The sequence below is a fragment of the Amaranthus tricolor genome, chromosome 12 (assembly GCF_026212465.1).
Source record: "Amaranthus tricolor cultivar Red isolate AtriRed21 chromosome 12, ASM2621246v1, whole genome shotgun sequence".
NCBI classification, from domain to species: Eukaryota; Viridiplantae; Streptophyta; class Magnoliopsida; order Caryophyllales; family Amaranthaceae; genus Amaranthus; species Amaranthus tricolor.
Genome location: NC_080058.1, coordinates 1,070,500 through 1,091,921, shown reverse-complemented (window position 1 = coordinate 1,091,921; position 21,422 = coordinate 1,070,500). Strand labels below are relative to the sequence as shown.

At 28.0% G+C, this 21,422-nt stretch overlaps 2 protein-coding genes across 2 annotated transcripts; one reads left to right on the top strand and one right to left on the bottom strand.

Moving 5' to 3' along the window:
* Positions 1–6,299: 6,299 nt before the first annotated feature.
* On the top strand, positions 6,300–12,111 carry LOC130797038 (protein FLOWERING LOCUS T-like). The gene is made up of 4 exons (XM_057659513.1): positions 6,300–6,605; positions 7,539–7,600; positions 9,379–9,419; positions 11,442–12,111. The coding sequence occupies exons 1-4, from the start codon at positions 6,405–6,407 to the stop codon at positions 11,663–11,665; spliced, it is 528 nt and encodes a 175-aa protein (XP_057515496.1). The 5' UTR covers positions 6,300–6,404; the 3' UTR covers positions 11,666–12,111.
* Positions 12,112–14,269: 2,158 nt separating this feature from the next.
* LOC130797037 (acyltransferase GLAUCE) lies at positions 14,270–21,422 on the bottom strand. Its single transcript, XM_057659512.1, has 2 exons — positions 20,916–21,422; positions 14,270–15,549 (listed from the first exon to the last, which is right to left on the bottom strand). Exons 1-2 carry the CDS (start codon positions 21,372–21,374, stop codon positions 14,629–14,631), a joined length of 1,380 nt encoding a protein of 459 aa, XP_057515495.1. The 5' UTR covers positions 21,375–21,422; the 3' UTR covers positions 14,270–14,628.

Genomic DNA, 21,422 nt, shown 5'->3' with positions numbered 1-21,422 from the left:
AATCCAGATTAATGTTGTCACATAGCAAAATTTCTATGCATTTAATTAGTAGATATATTAGAATCTCTAGACATATGATTTAATACATAAGTTTAATGTTGCTTAGTTGATATTATTGACTAATCTAGAATCCACCTGGAACTATACAGGCCATTCTAAATGATTCACATACTAATACTTCTATGTACCTTTTTGTTTTGTAGTACTCCTTCATTACACAAATTTTGTTACATTCTTTATTTTGATTCGTTTTATAAAATTTGTCACATTTTTATTTTTGTAACGACCTACTCTATTACTTTAATTCTCATCCACACATTTATTTTTTATATTTTCATTTAATTCGCGCATTTCTTTAATCCACTTTTTATAAATCACACTTTTTTATTCATTTTTATCAATTTTCTTAATTTGTCAAATTATGTCCTTATAGCAAATGCTAGGAAACAGATATATTAGTGGTTTAGTATATGATAGCTAATTTTCATGTCATTTCTTATCAACTTTACGGATAAGGTGTCCATATTCAAAAATCCTTTGTTACATCCTTTATAGTATAGGCGAATAGATTACAAAATATGAGGATAAACCAAGATATATTTTCTGATTACAATTGCTTATCTAGAACACTAACGGTCCGTTTGGTAAGTGGTAATAAACGGTGGTAATGGGAATGAAAAACTAGTGTAATTTTGGTTGAAAAATGTCTTGGCTATCCTTGATGGCCATGCTTGTCCAACTTAATTATCTCATTTTCTTCATAAAAATTATTCCAATGCATTACCAACGAAAGAGGTGGTATTAGGTGGTAATGGAAAGTTGCAAACAAAAAAGTTTTTTTGTGATTAAAGTTTCATTGACATGGAAATGATATGAAACTTTTGATGAAATTTTACACTATAAATCATTCTCATTACCACCATTTAATACCACTAACCAAACAGGCCGTAAATTCCATTGCTCCCAAAAATACTTTATTAGTGTTTTTAAAGTTGCATCAAAATACTAAAAGATCGTATATTTAAATTAAATAGTATAATTTTTAATGAAACAAAAATAGTAAACTTTAACCCAATTTTGCAATAAATGCATGTTACATTTATTCTTTAGGATTTTAAAGATCAGGCTACGTTTACTTATTGGTAACCATTAAACATGTTTTCTCTAAAAATCAAAGGAAAATCATATTCTTCCTTGTGTCATTTCCAAAAACATTTTTAATGGAGTGCATCAATCAAACACCAAACAAGAAATTTTTCAAAAAAATAAAATATACTCTATTTTTTATATTGTTTTTTTCTAAAAAAAATTCAGATTAAGCTAAGAGAATAGGAAAGATCACGAAAAACAAATCCAAATCCTACAAAAAAAGTAATAAATGCTTCAACTAAAATAATATGCGATACTCTATATTATATTTGTTATGGTTGAAATTATATAATTAAAGTGTTTAAACAGAATAATATCTCTATTGTTGCAAGGTAAGAATAAGATTACCAACACTATTACTAACACTTGTTAAGATAAGATGATGATTATTAGTGATAATTACGTCCATGAGTAGAGTTGTTTAATTTGTTGTATTTGCATGCATGAGGTAAGTGGACTTGCCGTGGGATTTCTACTTTCTTTTAACTAAACAAATTAAACTTTATAGGAGTATTTCCTAGGAATGAATCTTCTTTAAAACTTCTTGATGAAGATGGGCAAAATTAAACCAAAAAATTGGGATATTTTGTACTATGTATGAAAAGGATAGTTACTGTATTTATTATTCTAACTTAAAAGACTTTCGTATTAGGGGATTTTTTTTCATCTCATTAATGTCACATTCTCATAAAACATTACTTTTTTCTTTGGGAAATTCCATATGTTAACTGTGAGCTTTTAGTTTTTTCACATGGTAGATAAACATGTTTTTTAACCATATAGTGACTTTGACCTTTCAACTTTTCCTTGTGGTAAACAAAAGAGGAGTTTTTTTTATTAACTTCACGCTATTTTCACCCAACTTCAAAAAAAAAACTTCGTGATCACCCTAATTGACTATGTATTTCAAAATGCAGTCTAAATAAATACTTAATTTAACTAAAAATTTAACATTTTATTACCACATGGAAAACTTGAAAACTCAAGATCAACACGCAGTTTGAAAAAATATTTGTAAAAATGTCAAAAACTCAAACTTATGATGTAAAATTTCCCTTTTGCTTTTTATTGATATCTCTCCAACATATACTTGCAGCAAGTATTATACGAGGAAGGATAACAAATTCATGAACAAACAGTATAACGATTGGACAAGACATTAGACAGCACAGAGACTCATTTTGTATGCTTATGAGTACATATCCACACGATAAAAACCATACAAGTTAATTACTAGTATTTGAATTAGTAGTACGGTGAAACTATTCAATGATGTGTTTTTTTCAAAAAAAAAAAAAAACTGATAATAAATAAAGACTAAAATAAATTATGTAGATGAAATTAAAAAAATTTGTTAAAATAAACTATAAATCATATTAAAAAGATGGTAAATCATTATGTAAAATTAAAATATTATAAAATAAGTAAAACGGATTAAAATAATATTAAAAATACTATAAATGAGCTCCAATCAAGTAATGGTTTGACCGACCGTTAAGATGTTTGCATGAAGTAATGTGCTGTTACCAAATGTTATATTCTGATGTGAGGTTCCTTATCAGAATTTCAGAAATATGCTGAATGAGTAAACGAGAAACTATTAGTAAATAACGCTATTAGTAAATAATGGTTATTTGTAAAATTAATAAATTACTCTTATTTATTAATAAATTACTCTTATTTAATATAATTTAATAAGGTGAGAATTTTATTATTTTAATTTGATTTTGTTTATTTTATTATTATAATTTTTATATGATTTACATACGATTATTGATTATGAATTACTAACGAGTAAACTACATTGGTCAGCTACTAGTCTACTACTAGTACTGTACTTCATATGTGTACAACTGTTTCCTGAGATTGTTAGACATTGTTTCTTGAGATTGCTGACATTAAAATGCACGCTACATTATAGTTATTAATACTATTTATCGTTTAAGGTTATTTTTTTTTATAATTTTTAGTTAAGCATAATTAATATATAAATGATTAAAATAATAAATTAAATTACGTAAAAAATCAAATGTAACAAGTATAATGGAACAAATGAAGTATCATGGATTAGAACTACTCCATTTGTTACATTAGAATTGCAACATCAAATTTCACACTTAAAATTTTTCACATAGATTTACGAAATGTTGTAATTTCAATGGGACAGATGAATATTACCTTAAATTTTTAGTTAATTAAATTTATTAACATAATATTAGAGTCAACATGCTAAAAAATCAAGAGTTTGAATCTCATATGTCTCTTGTTTTTAAGTGAAATATAAAGTGTCATCGGTAGTATGAGGATATGTGATAAAGAATTAGAGTATTACAATAATTAATAGTGTAAAAGTGTGTAAAAGTAAATTATTATAACATATTTTGGAGAGGATATAGCATAGTAAAAAAACAACGATAGAAATAGTGGAAAATGAAAATGAAAATTGAAGATACTTAAATGTTTGAACAATTTTTAAGTATGATATGTCAAATTAATTTAATTTCAAGTAAATTTACTATGAAATTGAATTGGATGTTATACAAATTTAAATCAGTCGAGTTCAAATTAAACAACTTTAGCGTAGCATGAATTTAGGCAAAAGTTGGAGATTCTTAATGTAGGATGTAAAATATTCTCATATTATACCTTTAAACTATTTTCTCGATCTGTTTGAGTTTGTATTATACGATTCAAAATTTTTTTATATATTTGATTTATACGGGCGAATCTTCAAATTTATGATGGATGAAATTTCTTAATAGAGTAAAACAACCATAATTGTATGTACCACAAATGTTTCCCTTTTTTAATTTAACATCCAAATGCAATAGTTATTTGACTTTGACAATAGGGCTTAACCCATTTCCCATTTCCTAAGGATTTCGTGCCAATCACTCATTTATTGCTATAATAACAAGCTAAGAGTAAACAAAAAAACTTCATTTTTTTATGCTAATCAAGATAGGATATCTTTACCTTAAACCTTTTGGTTTTTTGTGATACATACAAACGATTTAAGATATATAGAAAGTATGTTGTTTTCAACAAATGTTTTTCTCCTTTAAAATATAAAGGTATTTAAATGTAAAGAAGGATTCAGACTAGAAAGGTATGTTTTATTTAAGGCCATTTTAGAATGTTTCATCTATAATATACTTCCTCTTATTTTAACAATAAAATATTTTATTTGATTTTGCACATTTATCGATGCAGTATTTTAATTTTAAATGTTGCTAATTGTGCTAGTTGTGTTTAAAATTATAAAAAAATGATATAAATACAATTAAAATTAATTGAAAGTAAAATACAATTTAAGAGTAATTAATAAATACTGTCAAAGAATAAATGAGTGTATTAATAATTACTATAGCACTCAATTTTCCATTACACTAATGTTACTTAAACTAAAATTAAATCAAGTATACAAAGTCTTATCCTAATAACAAATGTCTAACAAAGTAAATAATATATTGTGGGGCTGAGTTCTTTTAGTTGATGAGTTGGTTTTTTTACCAAAAGTTGAGTTATTCTTTCACATAATATCAAAAACTCATATTACGAATTTGAAATGAGGTGAAATATTTCGTTAAAAATATCATCATCATCTTATCCGGTGTATCCCGTTTACAGAAAAAATATAGACAGGGTTTGAAGAGGGAAGGATAGTGGCAGTTCATACCCATAATGGAGAGCGCAGTCAAAAAAGTCCCCGGTTAAAAATATACTGTACCAAAAAATGTACAGTTTATGAAATCATTATCATCATACTCAGTGTATCCCGCCTATAGAAAATTATGATCAGAGTCTGAAAAGAAAAAAAAATATCAGCTCATACCATTAAAAAAGAGCGAGTGTGGCCAAAAAGAGTTCATCACCGGAGGTACAGTTCATGAAAATTAGTTAAATTTTATGTGTAAGTTTTTTATTTGTTAAATAGAGGTTCAGACTGCATGGTACTTTGCATCTGTTTGAATAGAGGCTCAGAGCCTTATTAGACTGCATGGTTCTGTTGCATCTGTTAGCATATGTGTCTATAGTCAATAAAATGGATGAATATTATTCCTTCTTAAGCCATAAAACTATTCAGAAGTGAAGTAGACAAAAAGAAATTAAATAAAATATTTATTCGTAATTATGTTAGATAGCCGGAGGTGTTGCATCCGTATTTTAGATATATGATAGTTTTTGTTTTTTTTTTTTTTTTTTTTTTGTTTTTTAGAATTATTCATTTTTTTGTTTCTTTTTTATTTTTGCTATTGTGACTCAGTTATAGTTTTAATGTGTTCTAAGCTGCATTTGTTTTTCTAGGCGCATTGTATGTCATTCATTCAGTGTTTTTCTAGGCGCATTGTATGTCATTCATTCAGTGACCCTTATCTTTACGGGAATCTATCTTTTTGGCATAAATTGAGTGCGCACATTTCTCTTTGCCCACTCTTCAGAGGGGACATTAGTATGATTTGTCTGCTACCCTCCAGTCCAGGGCCGTTCTTGAGGGTAATTTTGAGGTGCAACCGTCCAGGGCCCAGCTTATAAAAGGACCCAACTTGAGTTAATCCTTATTATTAAAATTTAGTTTGTACTTAAGTACCTTATCATTATATGATCTTAAATTTATATATTTGTTTGACATTTATGTGATGGCAAAAAACATTATATGATGCATAGTTGGAGAAAAAAAAAATCGAAACTTTACTTATTCAAGGTCCTTTGTTATGTTTCGCCTTGAGCCCAAAATAGTTAGGAACGGCACTACTACCCTCCTCCTTCTAGATGGACCCTAACTTATATACGAAACATTGGGTTAATGACTAGATAAACAATTAATAAAGTTTAATTTCTGGTAACTACATAAACGATTACTTAATTCTCATTCTCTTTACTTGTAGGGTCAACCAAAAAAATACATCCTCCTTCTTCATGTACAACCCTTATAACCAATCGTTATGAATTTTTGAGTTGAGAAAGAATCTGACTGGTCCTTTTGTGGGCCCCATTCACTATTTTGTTAGCAATAAACAAGAATAATAACAAGTATTCAAATTTGCTGAAAACATAAGATTATTATTTGCTGCTGATGAAACATGACTACATGATCAGATGCTGTTGGTGTCTATATAAACTGCTCATTGGAATGACTTATTTTCAACAAATTCTTATTAAATCTTCCAGACTTTTACGAAAAAAGTCTATCTAAAATTTCTTTTTATTTATCATAAACCTCCCAAAAAAAAAAGAAAAAAAAATATTGGATCATGCCTAGGGTTCAAAGAGATCCATTGGTAGTGGGAAGAGTAATTGGGGATGTTCTTGAAAATTTTAATAGAAGTGTGGCATTTAGGGTAAGTTATAATAATAGAGATGTTAACAATGGCTGTGAATTTAGGCCTTCTCAAGTTGTTAATCAACCAAGAGTTGAGGTTGGTGGTGATGATCTTAGGACTTTTTTTACTTTGGTAAGTTCTTAATTATATATATACATATATACATATATATATATATATATATATATATATATATATATATATATATATATATATATATATATATTTACCGTTCTTTATATTTGCAGATATAAGGGTGTCAGTAGGGTGAGCATAATGAGTGATCATTCAGTGCAAATTTGTAATTTATTGTTTTCTAATCTCGTTGGAATTTCTATGTTTTTCTAATTGTAATGATCATGGTTATATGACTTATTAATCTCTGTGATTTCTTAGCTTGAAGAGGGAGCAAGTTGGTTATATATTCGTAGTCGTAGGACACGTTATAAATTTTTGTTAATGGTTCCGAAAATGTTCAAGAAGGCTCTCCTTTCAACCCTTCTTAAAAAACGCATGCCAATGCGGTTTTTAAACTTCTAATATTCCTAGTCATAAATAAGTATATACAATAATAAAAAATTAATTTATTGAAATTATATATCTAGCGAATCCAACAAAATCTTTAATAAAAAAGGTAAAGGTAAAAGACACTCTCAGTATCCCGCACAAGGCAGAGTCCGGGTGGGGGGTTTTCTTTTTCCTGAAAGATGCGGACACATCATACTCGTTCCCCCAATAAGGGAGTGAGCAGAGATGCACGCAGTCCCTGCGGCCAGTAAGGGTCGGACTCCGAACCTTCTGCTCCACATGCAGATGTTTTATCCATTGAGCCACAAACGCTTTTGATAAAGATAATCCACAATAAAAGGTGAATTCAACACTCACTATATATAATATAAAAGTCAAAGTATTGCAGATAAAAAATTTAACTAAAAATATTAGCTAAAAATAAAAATCTCAACAAAAAAATAAAAATCTCAAAAAAATTGAAGTATCTTAACATGAGCAATACTTTCTTCCTGTTTATTTGTAATGAAAATATAACTTTTTTGAAAATTTTTGTAGGCTATGGTGGATCCTGATGCTCCTAGCCCAAGTAATCCACACCTTAGGGAGTACTTGCACTGGTATATCTGCAACCATAAACTACTTTTATTTTTTCTATTATGCTTTATAATTTATTTTGTATGACACCGTTTCACTATAAGACCGTTTGATCATTTAAGAATTTGTGACTCAATCCCTCATTCACTTAACTAATAATATTATACTTTGGTTATTAAGGATATAATAACAATTAACACAAATTCTATGAGTTTTCCTTTCTATATATAAAATGGTTGTTTCTTTACAAAAATTAGAATATACTAGTAATTAATTGTGCTAGTCTTCAGCTTAGTATTTCCAAACAATAACTTCTGTTATTCTGTTTTCTCATCATTGGATTGACATAATATTCCTTGGATATTTTCACCTAATTATATCCTCCACTTACTATGTAATATTTGTATTTTAAGAGTTGAATTGATAGTTGGTATTAAATGACGGGAATAATAATAGAAACTCAGTATAATTTTGTTAGAAAAATCTTTTGACAAGTTTAACATAGTGTTCATGAAGTTCTTCTTAAATCATCTCGTTTTCTTCACAAAATTATTTGAAGATTTTGTATTAGGTAATAAGAAAAAATATTGAAAAAATATTTTCTTATGATTAATTTTCATTACCATGGGAATGACATGATACATTTAATAAAAACTTTTCTGCAAATCATTCTCATTAACATTATCTAGTACCAACAAACAAACGAGCTAGCGGTAAAGGTGATAAAGAAAAGGTTAATTAATGAAGTTTAATAATTATTCCTTTAGACACAAATCAGGGCTATGGAAATTTAGGCCCAAACTTCTTAGGCTATAGACCAGGTAATTGGGTAATATGATTAAATACTCTATAAATATTGAATATCATAACATATGATACAGAAGAATAATAAACAACTACAAATATATAAGTGACTGTTTGATCAACCCAACATTAATTGTGATACTCTAGATTTAGCTTGAAAAAAGACTGATAGACTATGCATAACAACAAGGTGCATATTCTTTTCATGGGAGCCCATTTGCTAAAAACTCCACAGTTAAGCGTGCTTGGTGGGGAACAATTTTAAGATGGACGACCTCTTGGAAAGTTTTTCTAGGGGCACACGAGTGAGGCCAAAGTGCGTTGGGGAGATTTGTGTTGGTTTGTGGGGCTAGTGTACAATCTCCACGAATAGTCATCGGCGGTCCGTTGGGCCGGGGTGTTACAAATGGTATCAGAGCAACCCTACGACCGTGATTGATTGTGTGTTCAGTGCACCTAGCGGGGGAAAAGATCTTGAAACTACGGTCCAATGAGGACGTTGTATTCCTAAGTGGGGATGAGTGTGATACCTTAGGTTTAGTTTACAAAAAGATTTATAGATTACTCATAACAAGGTGCATCTTCTCTTCGTGAGAGCCTATTTGCTAAGAACTCCACAGTTAAGCATGTTTGGTGGGAAACAATCTTAGGATGGGTGACCTCCTGAGAAGTTTTCCTAGGTGCGTACAAGTGAGGTCAAAATGTGCTGAAAAGACTTGTATTGATTTGTGGAACCAGTCTACAGTCTCTATAAATAATCACGGCGATTAGAGGTGTTGGAGTGTTACAATAATATTCGGATTCAACTCTATTAATGCGTTGGAACACTTTTACATGATCAAAATTTTCCTTAGTTGGATCACTTGGTAATATTAAGTTCATTTATCTAATATATTGTGAAACCTGTTGACTTTAGGCATTTGCCCTTTTGCTTTTCCTTATTAAGCAACCATTTATTGTTTATTGTCTAATTAGATGCTAATATTTGTTGTTTAAGGTTGGTGACAGATATTCCTGGGACCACTGGTGCCACCTTTGGTATGTTTTTTTTCTCAATAACTAATCACATTTTAAGCATTAAATACAACAATTAAAATGTTAAATTCTTAATGTTAAATGATTAAAGTCGACTGATATTATTTTAGGCACAATAATTCAGAAATATATATATATCTGGTTACAAATGGGCCTATCTTTTTGCTCAACTTACTTTTTTTATGGTACATAAATCAATATGTCAAAAAGCAACATTTAATTTTTAGTTCACAAAAGATTCATGATTATAACTATATAAACTATCTTATAACTATAATTATCACCTTAAGAAAATAGTTGAGGAGAAAGAAAGTTAGGAATGTAAAACGTTGCAATATAGGCAAGATATGAGACTAGGGATGGGGATTACATGGTCTAGGTCGAGTCCACACTTCAAAAAATTTATAAGAAATTTAGGAGTTTAAAACTTAAATTCTTAAATTTTCTACTCGATCCGAAATATAATTCGAATCTAGATTTCAATCCTTAAAATAGGATAGAATCCAACCGTGACAGTGTAGGTTCTTGAACTCTTGTCATCCCTTTAGAAGATTTAAGACAGGAAAATTTGAAATGTATTAGACAATTTATCAAAAAAATAACAAAATAGTATAAGTTTTAACTTTATTCCAAAAGTAAGTGTGAAATTTTCAAACCTGAGGTTTGGGGCTGTTCGCAGTTAGAACAGGTCAAAAAAGACAAAATAGTTGTTCGCAGTTACTAACTGCGAACAGCTATTTGACCTGTTTTGACCTAACTGCGAACAACATGCTCCACAAAAACAGGTCAAATAGCTATTTTGTCTTTTTTGACTTGTTCACAGTTACTAACTACGAACAGGCTCCAAACCTCAGGTTTGAGATTTTCACGCTTATTTTTGCAATAAAGTTGAAACTTATACTATTTTGTTCATTTTTTTGATAAATTGTCTTATAAATTTAAAATTTTCTCAAAATAGAGGTGAAAAGTTATAGAGATATGCCATACCTTTAAGCCCTAAAAGAGCCCACCCCATTGACAATTTTTTTTTTTTTTTGAAAGAATTGACAAATTTTTAGGTTATTATATACAAAAGGCAAATGTTGTATAATTAATTTTAAAGCTAATTATATAGTTTTTGAATTACAGGTTAAGAATTCAAACCTTAACTTTCTATTTTTTTTTAAATAATAATTTTAATTTTCTTTAACTTATCAGTAAAATTTCGCCCGTAAAATGATTTGAGCTTCTTATTTGTTGTATAAAAATGACCACACAAATGAAAAGATGGTTAAAATTTGTCCATCTTGAGATGTGATGATATGAGACCAACACCTCTAATTCATTGAGCATCCTTTTATGCTTAGAAAATCCCTTTTTAATTACCTTTACCCTTTACAAATAAGCAAATCATTGTACTTGAATGAATATGTCATGCACTAAAGACAATAGCTTTTGCTTTTGTTTTTTTAATGGTCCTAGCATGTTATTGGCTCCCTCTCCATAGTGTCAAATGAGTTGCCTACAATCTTCTTGCTAGATTGATATGCTTTTCATTGTGTCTTTTTGTTACTTCTAATTGGAAAACTAGGTAGTATGTGGATTTGTGAATCTTTAATTTGAATTTGAATTTGATTTGTATGAATCACTATTCATTGATAACTATGTTAAGAAATTTGATAAAGTTTGTGTCGCTATTTTGGTCTAATAATTATAACAAAAGTAATTTTTCTTTTAATTGTGATAAGATTATAATATATGATTTTAGAACAGTATTGAAAGATACAAAGATAGAATGTTGATTTATAATGATAAAAAAGACACAATAATTTGTATGAAATAATCACTATTTACCAATAAGGTCAGTGAAGTTTACGAGCAAATTTTAATTGTGATGTTCAACACACATAACACAGAAATTAAAAATGATAATCGAGTTGGTTCATCTTATCGCACGCACATTTTTTGGGTGATCGAGTGTTTTGCCTATTCTATACTAGTATTCTGAATTCGGGGCCTCTGATAATGTAATTTGTATATATTTAGGCCAAGAGATAGTTTGCTATGAGAGTCCAAGGCCATCATTGGGGATTCACCGGTTCATATTTGTATTATTCCGGCAATTGGGAAGACAAACTGTTTATGCACCTGGTTGGCGTCAAAACTTTAACACTAGAGATTTTGCTGAACTTTACAATCTTGGCTTGCCTGTTGCTGCTGTTTATTACAATTGCCAAAGGGAAGGAGGTTCTGGTGGAAGAAGGCTTTAGATTTATTTTCCATTTTTTTCCCTTAAATAATCTATAACTATAATAATAATAATAATAATAATAATAATAATAATAATAAGCTAACTAATACTCTTTCACTTTGCTATTAAAAATGACATTTTTCTCACAACATATCACTTTGAATAATTATTAACTTAAAAAGACAGAATGTTATTGAAGGAAATTCTTCCGACATAATATTTATATATTATTCAAGTAAGTTTTAGTTTAAAGAAAGTGATTTCAATAGAATATAAAATCGATTTAAAAGTTTAACACGATGGTTGAAGCTCGAAGGTTGGTTATCTGTTCTATCATATTTATATTTGAGGTTTTATATATGGTAGTGGTAATACTTAATATGTATTACTTATTTCTTCTTATAATTGTACTATAATATTGGGATCGTTTTTAATAAACTATTATTTTTTAGCGAAATACATGAATGTCTGCTTTTAAATTTGAATTTTAATAAGTGATCTTTTACTTCTTCCATTTCATTATTAAGATTTCGTTTGTGCTTTTACTATTGGATAATAAATTTAAAATTATATTTTAATCTTAACCAAATACCCCTAATTAGAAAATAACAAATTGTTCTATGAGAGGGTCTTACCGAGAGACATATCTCATATATGAGTTAAATAGTTCATCACATACATATTATAAGAATATACACTTGTGGTCATCTCAACAAGAGTAGCTTTAAAAAGATATTCTTAGAAGAATAAGCTATGGATTTGTTTTGGGTTATTGGGCTTGAGTAAATATGATGTATTTTAAGTAGCCCAGTAATTCTCATTAAATTTTAAGCTGGGCCCAAGTTATTCAAATAGAACCAAAATCCTGTTCTGAGTATACTGATTAAGAAGCCCAACGGGGTGCAGCTGGCGCTCACGAATAAACTAAAAAATTAAGCTTTTTAAACAAAATAAGCATGAAAATTTTTAATTTTCATTATAAGCCTTTTCGTATTCAATTTTAAGGTCAGAATTTGTTCGTTATTCATAACAGCGAATAAGAAAAAGAAATCATTTTGTTTGTTGTTAGTAACAGCGAAAAAAAAAGACAACGTCATAACGTTTAAAGGGACAAAATAAATAATAAATAGTTTGTTTGTTGTTAGTAACAGCGAACAATGAAATTTTTTTTCTCTTGTTCGCAGTTAAGAAGACACTTATTTTGAGAATTAAAATTTTCCGAAGCTTATTTTAGGGATTTTATTTTTTGTTATAAACGCTTATTTTTTTAGTTTATTTCGGCTCTCACTTGAGTTTGAAAATTATTGTATGACGTAGTCTCACAGTGAAACGCATCAATATATATATTAAATAGCTCAATTAATATAAATTTTTAGCATATAAACATCTTATTTTGTGATCGAGAGAAGATCTCTCTCACAAAAATAGGTTCACTTGAGTAGGCCATTTATAATCACTACAATTTATAGTCTACCTACACTTATTTACTTTCGTTAAGTGCGGTTAGTCCTTTGGCTCAAATTAAATACAAATTCTTGTGAGAGGCCATTTTTAATTAGGCCGGTGTATTATATATTTTTTGAAATATTGTAAGTATGCATTAAAAATGATTTAAGCAGATATTTAAGATATTGAAAGTAGGCATTAAGAATACGGTAAGTAAGCATTAACCATAATGTAAATAGACATTAAAAATACGGTAAGTAAGCAGTACTCTTTAATGAATTAGATTTGAGATACGTCTCTCAAAGAGATGGTCTCTCAAGAGACTAGCTGCAAATTAAATTACTATGGCGGTATGGCCATAGCCTAGATTCTCCCTTCTAAGCCAGTTGTCCAAAGATAATTAATAACCTTACTACGGTTCTGAAAATAAGTTTAAGTATGAATACTAACTAACCTTCAATATCCTTAATATCATAAGACTACCTATTTATTAGAATACCTAATAAATATGTATGAAGTTGATTTCTTTCCCTTATTTCCTTTGACTTTTTGAAGTACAAGTAGATTTTAGAGGACCATTAACGACCCATAAATTCACAATATTTATTGTATTAAATCTAATGCAACAATGGCTAGTTGAAAGTCTCTTTTGAGTTGTCATTGTTGAGAAAGTATTAGTAGCAACTATACCAGCCATTTTGCCCTATTGATTCTAAAATAAAAATTAAGAAATTAGATATGTTGAGTTAAAATAGTAAAATATTTGGAAAAAAAAAAGCGAGAATATAGAGAGTAAAAGTGATGAGATCATATTCAAAAATAAAAATTGGACAAATTTATTAGGACAGACTAAAATAAAATGTGGGCAAATTAAAAGGGATGTAGTAGTTAATAAAGTATCCTTTTGGTAGATGTTTCTATGTAAAGATAAAATACTCTACAATGTAACAATATGGAGCATTGAATGTTGTTAGGTAGGATAGGATTAAGGTATAAGTTTATTTGAGAATCAGGTTTGATATTCTGTTTCATTTGAAATAAGTATCACTTAGTTTTTTTGAGAATACATTTTATCATGTTAAAAGGACTTGTTTTAAAAATATTGTATGTTGTAATTTCGTTTTACCTGATATAAAAAAAATTACACGCCTCAATTATTCATTTTCACTATTCCTACTTTATAAATAACAAATTAATTAGATTAGAATTAACACATGATTAACACACTAAAATAACATATTAATACCATATTGACATTAGTACAACAATCAAGTTCAACTTAATTATTGTAGCAATATCCTAACCACAATAAGTTAATAACCTTCAATTTAGCTAGCTTCTCGTACATACCCTTATGTGGAAACCCTAAAACTAATCTTTTGGTAAGAACCCAATACAAATCGATACTAGTACATAGTTCATATCATATATCACAAGACAGTCTCTTCATAAAACGCACCTCATACTTAAGTTAAATAGTCCAATTAATACAAATAGGCTAATATAAAACTGTCATACTAAAAGACAGTCACTCGATTAAAGGCTAGAATATAGAAACTTGTTGAATAGACCTTGGAATTTGGCCATCTCTTTATGTGGAAGAGCAACCAAAATGTTCACCCCATCATTTGATTTATCAATATCAGGAAACAACAAGATGATATCCTTCCTATGGTGCACCAATGGGCAACAATATTTAGGTTTTCCCCATGGATACTCCGCCTGATCAAACCCTAATCTCCACCATGAAGACATTAAGAATTCCCCATGTGGAAAACCTTTGTACAATTCACCCCAATCGATGGCGGATCGTGCATACTCGTCGTTCATTCTCGTTGATCCTTCTGTCACCAAGTCTACGAGCTCCGAGAGCGGAGCCTCCTCGAGTTTCTTACAATTAGTCGTGGCATAGGCAGTTAATATTGCATTTCCGGTGAATGATGGTGGTAAAGGAGGGTTTAACTTAGACCTAATATCAACAGCGAATAGCATGGTTGATGACCTTTCTGTAAGATTTGTCACCTCTTCTTCAAACGACAATGCCTTACATCTCCAAACTAAAGCAGACACAACGTTAAATCCAGTTACTTTTCCTTTTCCGTTTGTGGGTCCCATCTTAGCTTTTTCCTTAAGGTTAGAAATTTCTTTTCCAGAAAGACCAAAGATTTTAAAATCTAACTCATGAGGGATGGCATCAAAGACATTACAATTTTGTTCACTTTCACCTTCTTGTCCTATTGGGATCTTAAGCTTAAGCAATTCCGGATGAGGAAATGTGACACGTGGCGGATCTCGAGCCATAAGTAACGTACGTTCATTGCATGGTACAATTTGCAAGGGTTTGTCCCATGCTAATGCAGCTAGATTTTGTAAAAAGTACTTGAAGCTACATCCATCAAATATTGCATGGTTGGTCAAAAAACCCATTGCAAACCCACCACATTTAAATGCTGTCATCTGCAATAATTAGTAAATTAGTTTATTTTGACACACATAGATGAATTAATGGTCAAATTATAGAATTATAATGTTTTATAAATTGTTACTGATAATAACATATTATAAATAAAATATTCTATCAATATCAATCTCAATCTCAATCTCAAAAGTAAAGTATAATAATAGTTCTACAAGTTTCTAGCCTATTTAGTAGTCATGTGAATGTTGTAACGTAGCTTTTTATCTACAAAATGAAAGTGACTAAAAAAGAAGGGTGACCCTGGATTTACTATAGAAAATAGAATGATTGAACAGAAATTATTGGTCACAAATCACGATCAGCAATTCACATGATGTATATGAAAATTAATATTATGGCTATGTATAAAATCAGTCATGTGTGTAAGGTTTCAACCATAAATTTATTATGTCTACCAAATCTTTTATTTGAAGTCTTAATCACATGATAGTGAAAGCCGCATAATATACTAAATTTCATTTGTTCCACTGGAATAACATAATATTTAAGTAGTGTTATTATAGACAAAGCCAGTATATTTGTTAAGAGTATCATGAAGTCACTAACAATATGTAATATATATAGTCCCATCAACAAAATTTTAAATTTTTTAATTTACAATTAATGAATCTAATAAATATTGTAAGGCAACTGTAAATTAGTAAATACAGGCAGGGACAGGTAAAAATCAATAAATTTTCAAATCCCCTCAATTACTGTCCAGTACTACTATTTCATCTCAAAACTCCTTCCCTCAAAAACTTTTCTTTGATCATCATTTCTTTAATATATATATATATATATATATATATATATGAGATCCAATAAAAAGGTGTTGAAAATGAGAAGGATAGAAAGTATTTTACACACTTAATTTCAATAAGATAAAAAAAAAATCTAAAATCACGATTGAGGCAAAAACACATTATTGTAAAAGTCACCATGTTACACAGAAAAGAAACTATGGCATGACTTTGAAGAATGTTCTTAATTTATAACATAATAGAAATATCTTTTTTTGTATATATAGTGACTAAACTATCCTTCTTATTCTAAATTTTTTGTATATATATATATACTCCCGCCGTTCTCTAATATTCTTCTCATTTGGAATATTCCACCTTAAGGAGAAAAAAAATTGATTAATGTTTTTGACACATATTTAGAAGATAAAATATATCCATGTGAAATTTCGTCTTAATGTATATTTTTTTATTATGCATTTTTTATAATTTTTTATTATGTGTATTTAGAGATATTGTGGTTTAAAATTTGCTTTGAAAACCGTGTATAAAGTAAACGGAAAGAACAAAAAGAAACGGAGTGAGTATATGAAAAAGCTCCAGTGCGAATTGTGCTTAATTAAGTGTAAACCGTGCGAACTTTGTTATTTTTTGGCAAAAACGTGTTACTATTTTTTTCCTTGATTTTTATGGTTGATAAATAACACTTTTTTGATGTAAAAGTAACACTTTTGAAAAATGTTTTTTTTTGGCAAAAACGTGTTACTTTTCAATCATAAAAATCAAGGAAAAAAATAGTAATACGTTTTTTGCCAAAAAAAACAAGGTTCGCATGGTTCACACTTAAGCACAGTTCGCACTGGAACTCGACCCTGTATATATGTGTGTATAGGATCAAATAAGAAGGATTTTAAAATGAGAATGATGAAAAGGATATTTTGTTAATCACTATATATACAAAAAATAATACTATGTTATAAATTAAGAACATTCTTCAAACTTATGTCATAGTTATTTTTCTGTGTAACATAGTGACTTTTACAATTAAGTATTTTTGGCTAAATTATGACCTTGGAGTTTTTCTTGTTATTAAAATCAACGGTGTAAAATACTTTCCATTCTTCTCACTTTCAAAACCCTTCTCATTATATATATATATATGTGTGATGTTATTTATGGGAAGGTAGGTAGACCATTAAATAAGTTGGTTTATATGTTGGTGAAGTTAGTTGTATTCATTTAAACTGATATTCAATGTAGTAGTACTATCCACTGCAACATTTTTATGATTGCTTAATGTACCAACACTAATATCATATTCTTCAAATTACTGTCATATAATTATATTCTCTCTCACTCACAATTAATTTGCATCTCTTTCAAAAGAGGAATATAAATATTAATTTATTTATATAATTGATTCATCAAATGAAAATATAAATTGAGTGGATGAAATCAAATAAATAAACGAATTTGTAGATAAGATTAAAAGAGAGTTTTAAATATTATTATATACCAAAAGAGAAAAGAATGGAAAGTTAGTGGAAAACTAAAGAATAAAAATTAAATGCAAACTAAATTAGTCATAAACAAAAAGAGTATTAATTTTATTTATTCTATCTAAAAGTACACTTGTCACTTTAAGTAAAAATATTGACAGTATATTCATTGAAATGGTTTGTATAATCTATGCCACAAAGCATAGGTTAAGAGTATAAATTATCTCATTTAAGCAACTTCATTTAAGAGCAAGGTCTTAAATAAACTCTAGGACAGTAAAGTAGGAGATAGTGATAATTTATCCATATATACTACTTAATGTAAATAAAAAAAAAATTTAAGGAAAAATTTAAATAAAGTTTTTAAATGATGTAATTAATGACTTTTAACCTATTTTTTTGTGGCAAAGGTTATAAATCATTATTCAAAAAGGATAATGGTATTTACAGCTTTTAGGGTTGTACATAAAAATTAACAAATTCTCTTTATTATCAATAATTTTAAATTTTTAAGAAAATCTAATCTACAAATTGAAAAATAATTAATATTTTATATAATAATTTTAACTTTCCAAAAAAGAATAAATGATAAAATAATAAAGTATAATTAAATGTTTATATTTTCAAAGCAAAAATAATATTAAATTACATAAATTAAATACAAGATTCTTTCTTATATACAGTCCTAAGAGTTGTATATATCATTTTCCTTAAAAAAATTATAGGATGAGTTGAATATAGTAGTTTAAGAAATAATTTTGATAATAAATACGCCTTTAAAATCATGACATATTCATGTTTAAGAAAGAAAAATATAGCTTTAGATTTTTTTAATGGATAATGATCTATACAACTCTCATAGTACGTTGTATATGATACAAGAATTAAAATAGAAATATTTGGTAAAAAATAAATGCTAATTATATTATTTCTGTAATATACATTGTAAATTTGTAATCATAATATTTGGTGGAAAAAAAAAATTAATTACATCATTTTTTTGTAATTTGCATTGAATATATATACTTTTTATTTATATTTTTATATTTATCTATAACTAATGTATTTTGAGGTGATAAAGTTTAACATTAATTGAAAAGGGCCCTTATTAATTTAACTACTAAGAATGTTTTGCTCTGTACATTAAAGAATATATTTGTACTATATTTATTCCTTAGTTCAACTTGTTCCGAACTATACCAACTCTACCAATCTATGTTTTTTTAGTATTGAAATTTATTTTACTTACTTGAAATATTAATGTGTATATTTTTGCGGAGGTACTTAAGTGAAATTTATTTCACTTGACTCTTTGGATTTTTTAAAATCCATGTATATTTGAAAAAATAAAATCACTTTATGGTATTGAAAAATAAATTATTTGAAAATATGATCTAAAATAATAGTATATTGTTATGATGACACTTATTAATTAATTTAAATGAGTATAAATATAAAGTAGACTATTATATTTTTATGTCGGAAATCTGATGGTAAGTCTGCAAATGTAAATTATGAGTACTTTTTTTCTAAAAAAATGAATTTGGATTATATAAAAATTGTAGAGTGGGACAACTTTTTGGTTTTTCTAAGCTTTAAATCAACAACTAAAATAACGTACATTAATAATTGCAAAAATTTAATTATACAATATTGACTTAGAATCTAACTTTTAAACCCAGTTTGACATATGTACGTACGCTACTAGATTCTTGATCTCTAGCTTTTCCTTACATGGCCCATGTTGTACCAAAAAAGTATGTTTCTTACAAATCCTACCAAGAATGTTACTAAATCTGCAAATCTAAAAAACATCATTTGACTCAAAAATCCGTTTTCACTTATTCAAGCTAAATAATAGAGTAGTATTTATTAAGCACGTTAATGTATCTTTCTTGTAAGTATATACATAGTAAAGTATTTACTACAAAAAAGAAAATGTGGTCATATACTAATGACAACAAATTATCCATCAACACAAAAAAGGAGACCAATCATAAGTAGGGATGGACGTGGGTTGAATCTGGGTAGAGTCCAGAAAGACCCAAATCTAGACCCTAATTTTTTCATTGGATCTAGATTCAAAACGGGATCCGCAGGGTCTGAAAATTTATGAAATTAAAGTAGAGTTAAAATTGTGCATATGAAATTAAAGTAGAGTTAAAATGTGAGAATGAAATTAAAAAAAAATTAAGAGGTGAACTATTGTTAAAAAAAAAGTAATACAAAATAAAAAATACAATCAAAAATGAAAAATAATACTACTAATAAATGAGAGGGATGAAAGTAATATTTAGTATTGTTAACTTTTTTAAAGCTCTAAGTAAAATAATAAATAAAAGACCTTCTATATACAAATTAAACTAAAAATATTAAAAAATGATAAATGTAATTTATAATTAATGTATGTACATTTACAAAAAGGGTTTTTCATCCATTTTAAGGGTTTTTTCTCATAGATTGTAGATCCTTATGCGTTGTACTTTTGGCCGCTACTTGAAACAAATATGGGTCTAAGATCAAATATAGAATGAAGTTAAATATACTCACATGCATTTTTGAAGCTTATTATTATTATTATTATTATTATTATTATTATTATTATTATTATTATTATTATTATTATTATTATACTTTTATAAATTGAAAATATTGATAAATGATAAAAGTTGCACTTATGATTAATGTATATATATACATTTGGCAAAACACAATTCGTGATTAATACTTGTGTGGCAAGAGAATAATCCACATGTCTAAATATATATTATTGTAAATGTCTAAAATAAAAATTGAAGATTATGATTGCAAAAAATTAGGGATAGGAAATAGTTATGTTAATTTGATCGCCTAATATAAGAAATTAACAAATATTTCTTGAAAATAATTGATTCCGTATTAGGAAGAATCCATGGATATTTTGTTATTTCTATAACATATTCATAATAATAATTAATAAATATACAACATAATTATAAAAATTCATATTGTCAATTTTAATTTCTTCGGTCATTTAAAAGCAATACATTAAAAAAAATTATATAATTAATTTTTTATAAATAAATAAACTAGCACGTATATTGCACAGACATATATACTGGTAGCAAATAATGAAGAGCTTACTTGAACAATACACAAAGGATGACCATTAACTTCCAAAGTATCATCCATTTTCTTGGTTACAAGTTGCTCAAATGATGGATTAGGGTAAACCAAATCTCCAAGTTCATCCATTCTATGCTCACTACTAGCTACTACAAACCCAATTCCAGCATTGTTGCAATTAATCTCAAATCGACCATTTTTTGAATTTAGTTTAATCCTACCAAATAAGAAATGATAAGATACACACAAGTTTTGTAGCGCGATTTTAACCTTTTCAAAGGCAATTTTTGGAGGAAAATTTGGGTTCGGGTTAAAAAAATGTAGGGTTTGAACATCAAAGTTTAGGACTTGATCTATGTTAGATAAAAACATTGTTTTCTCTTCACTTTCTTTTGGTGAAAAAATTAGACTTGAATCTTGAATTGTGACCTTAAGGTCTTGTAGGAGAGGTGGAGGAACTTGGTAAAGGGTTCCCATGATAGAATTTTTGTTTTTCTTTACTTGTTCTATATTTGGCTATGTTGT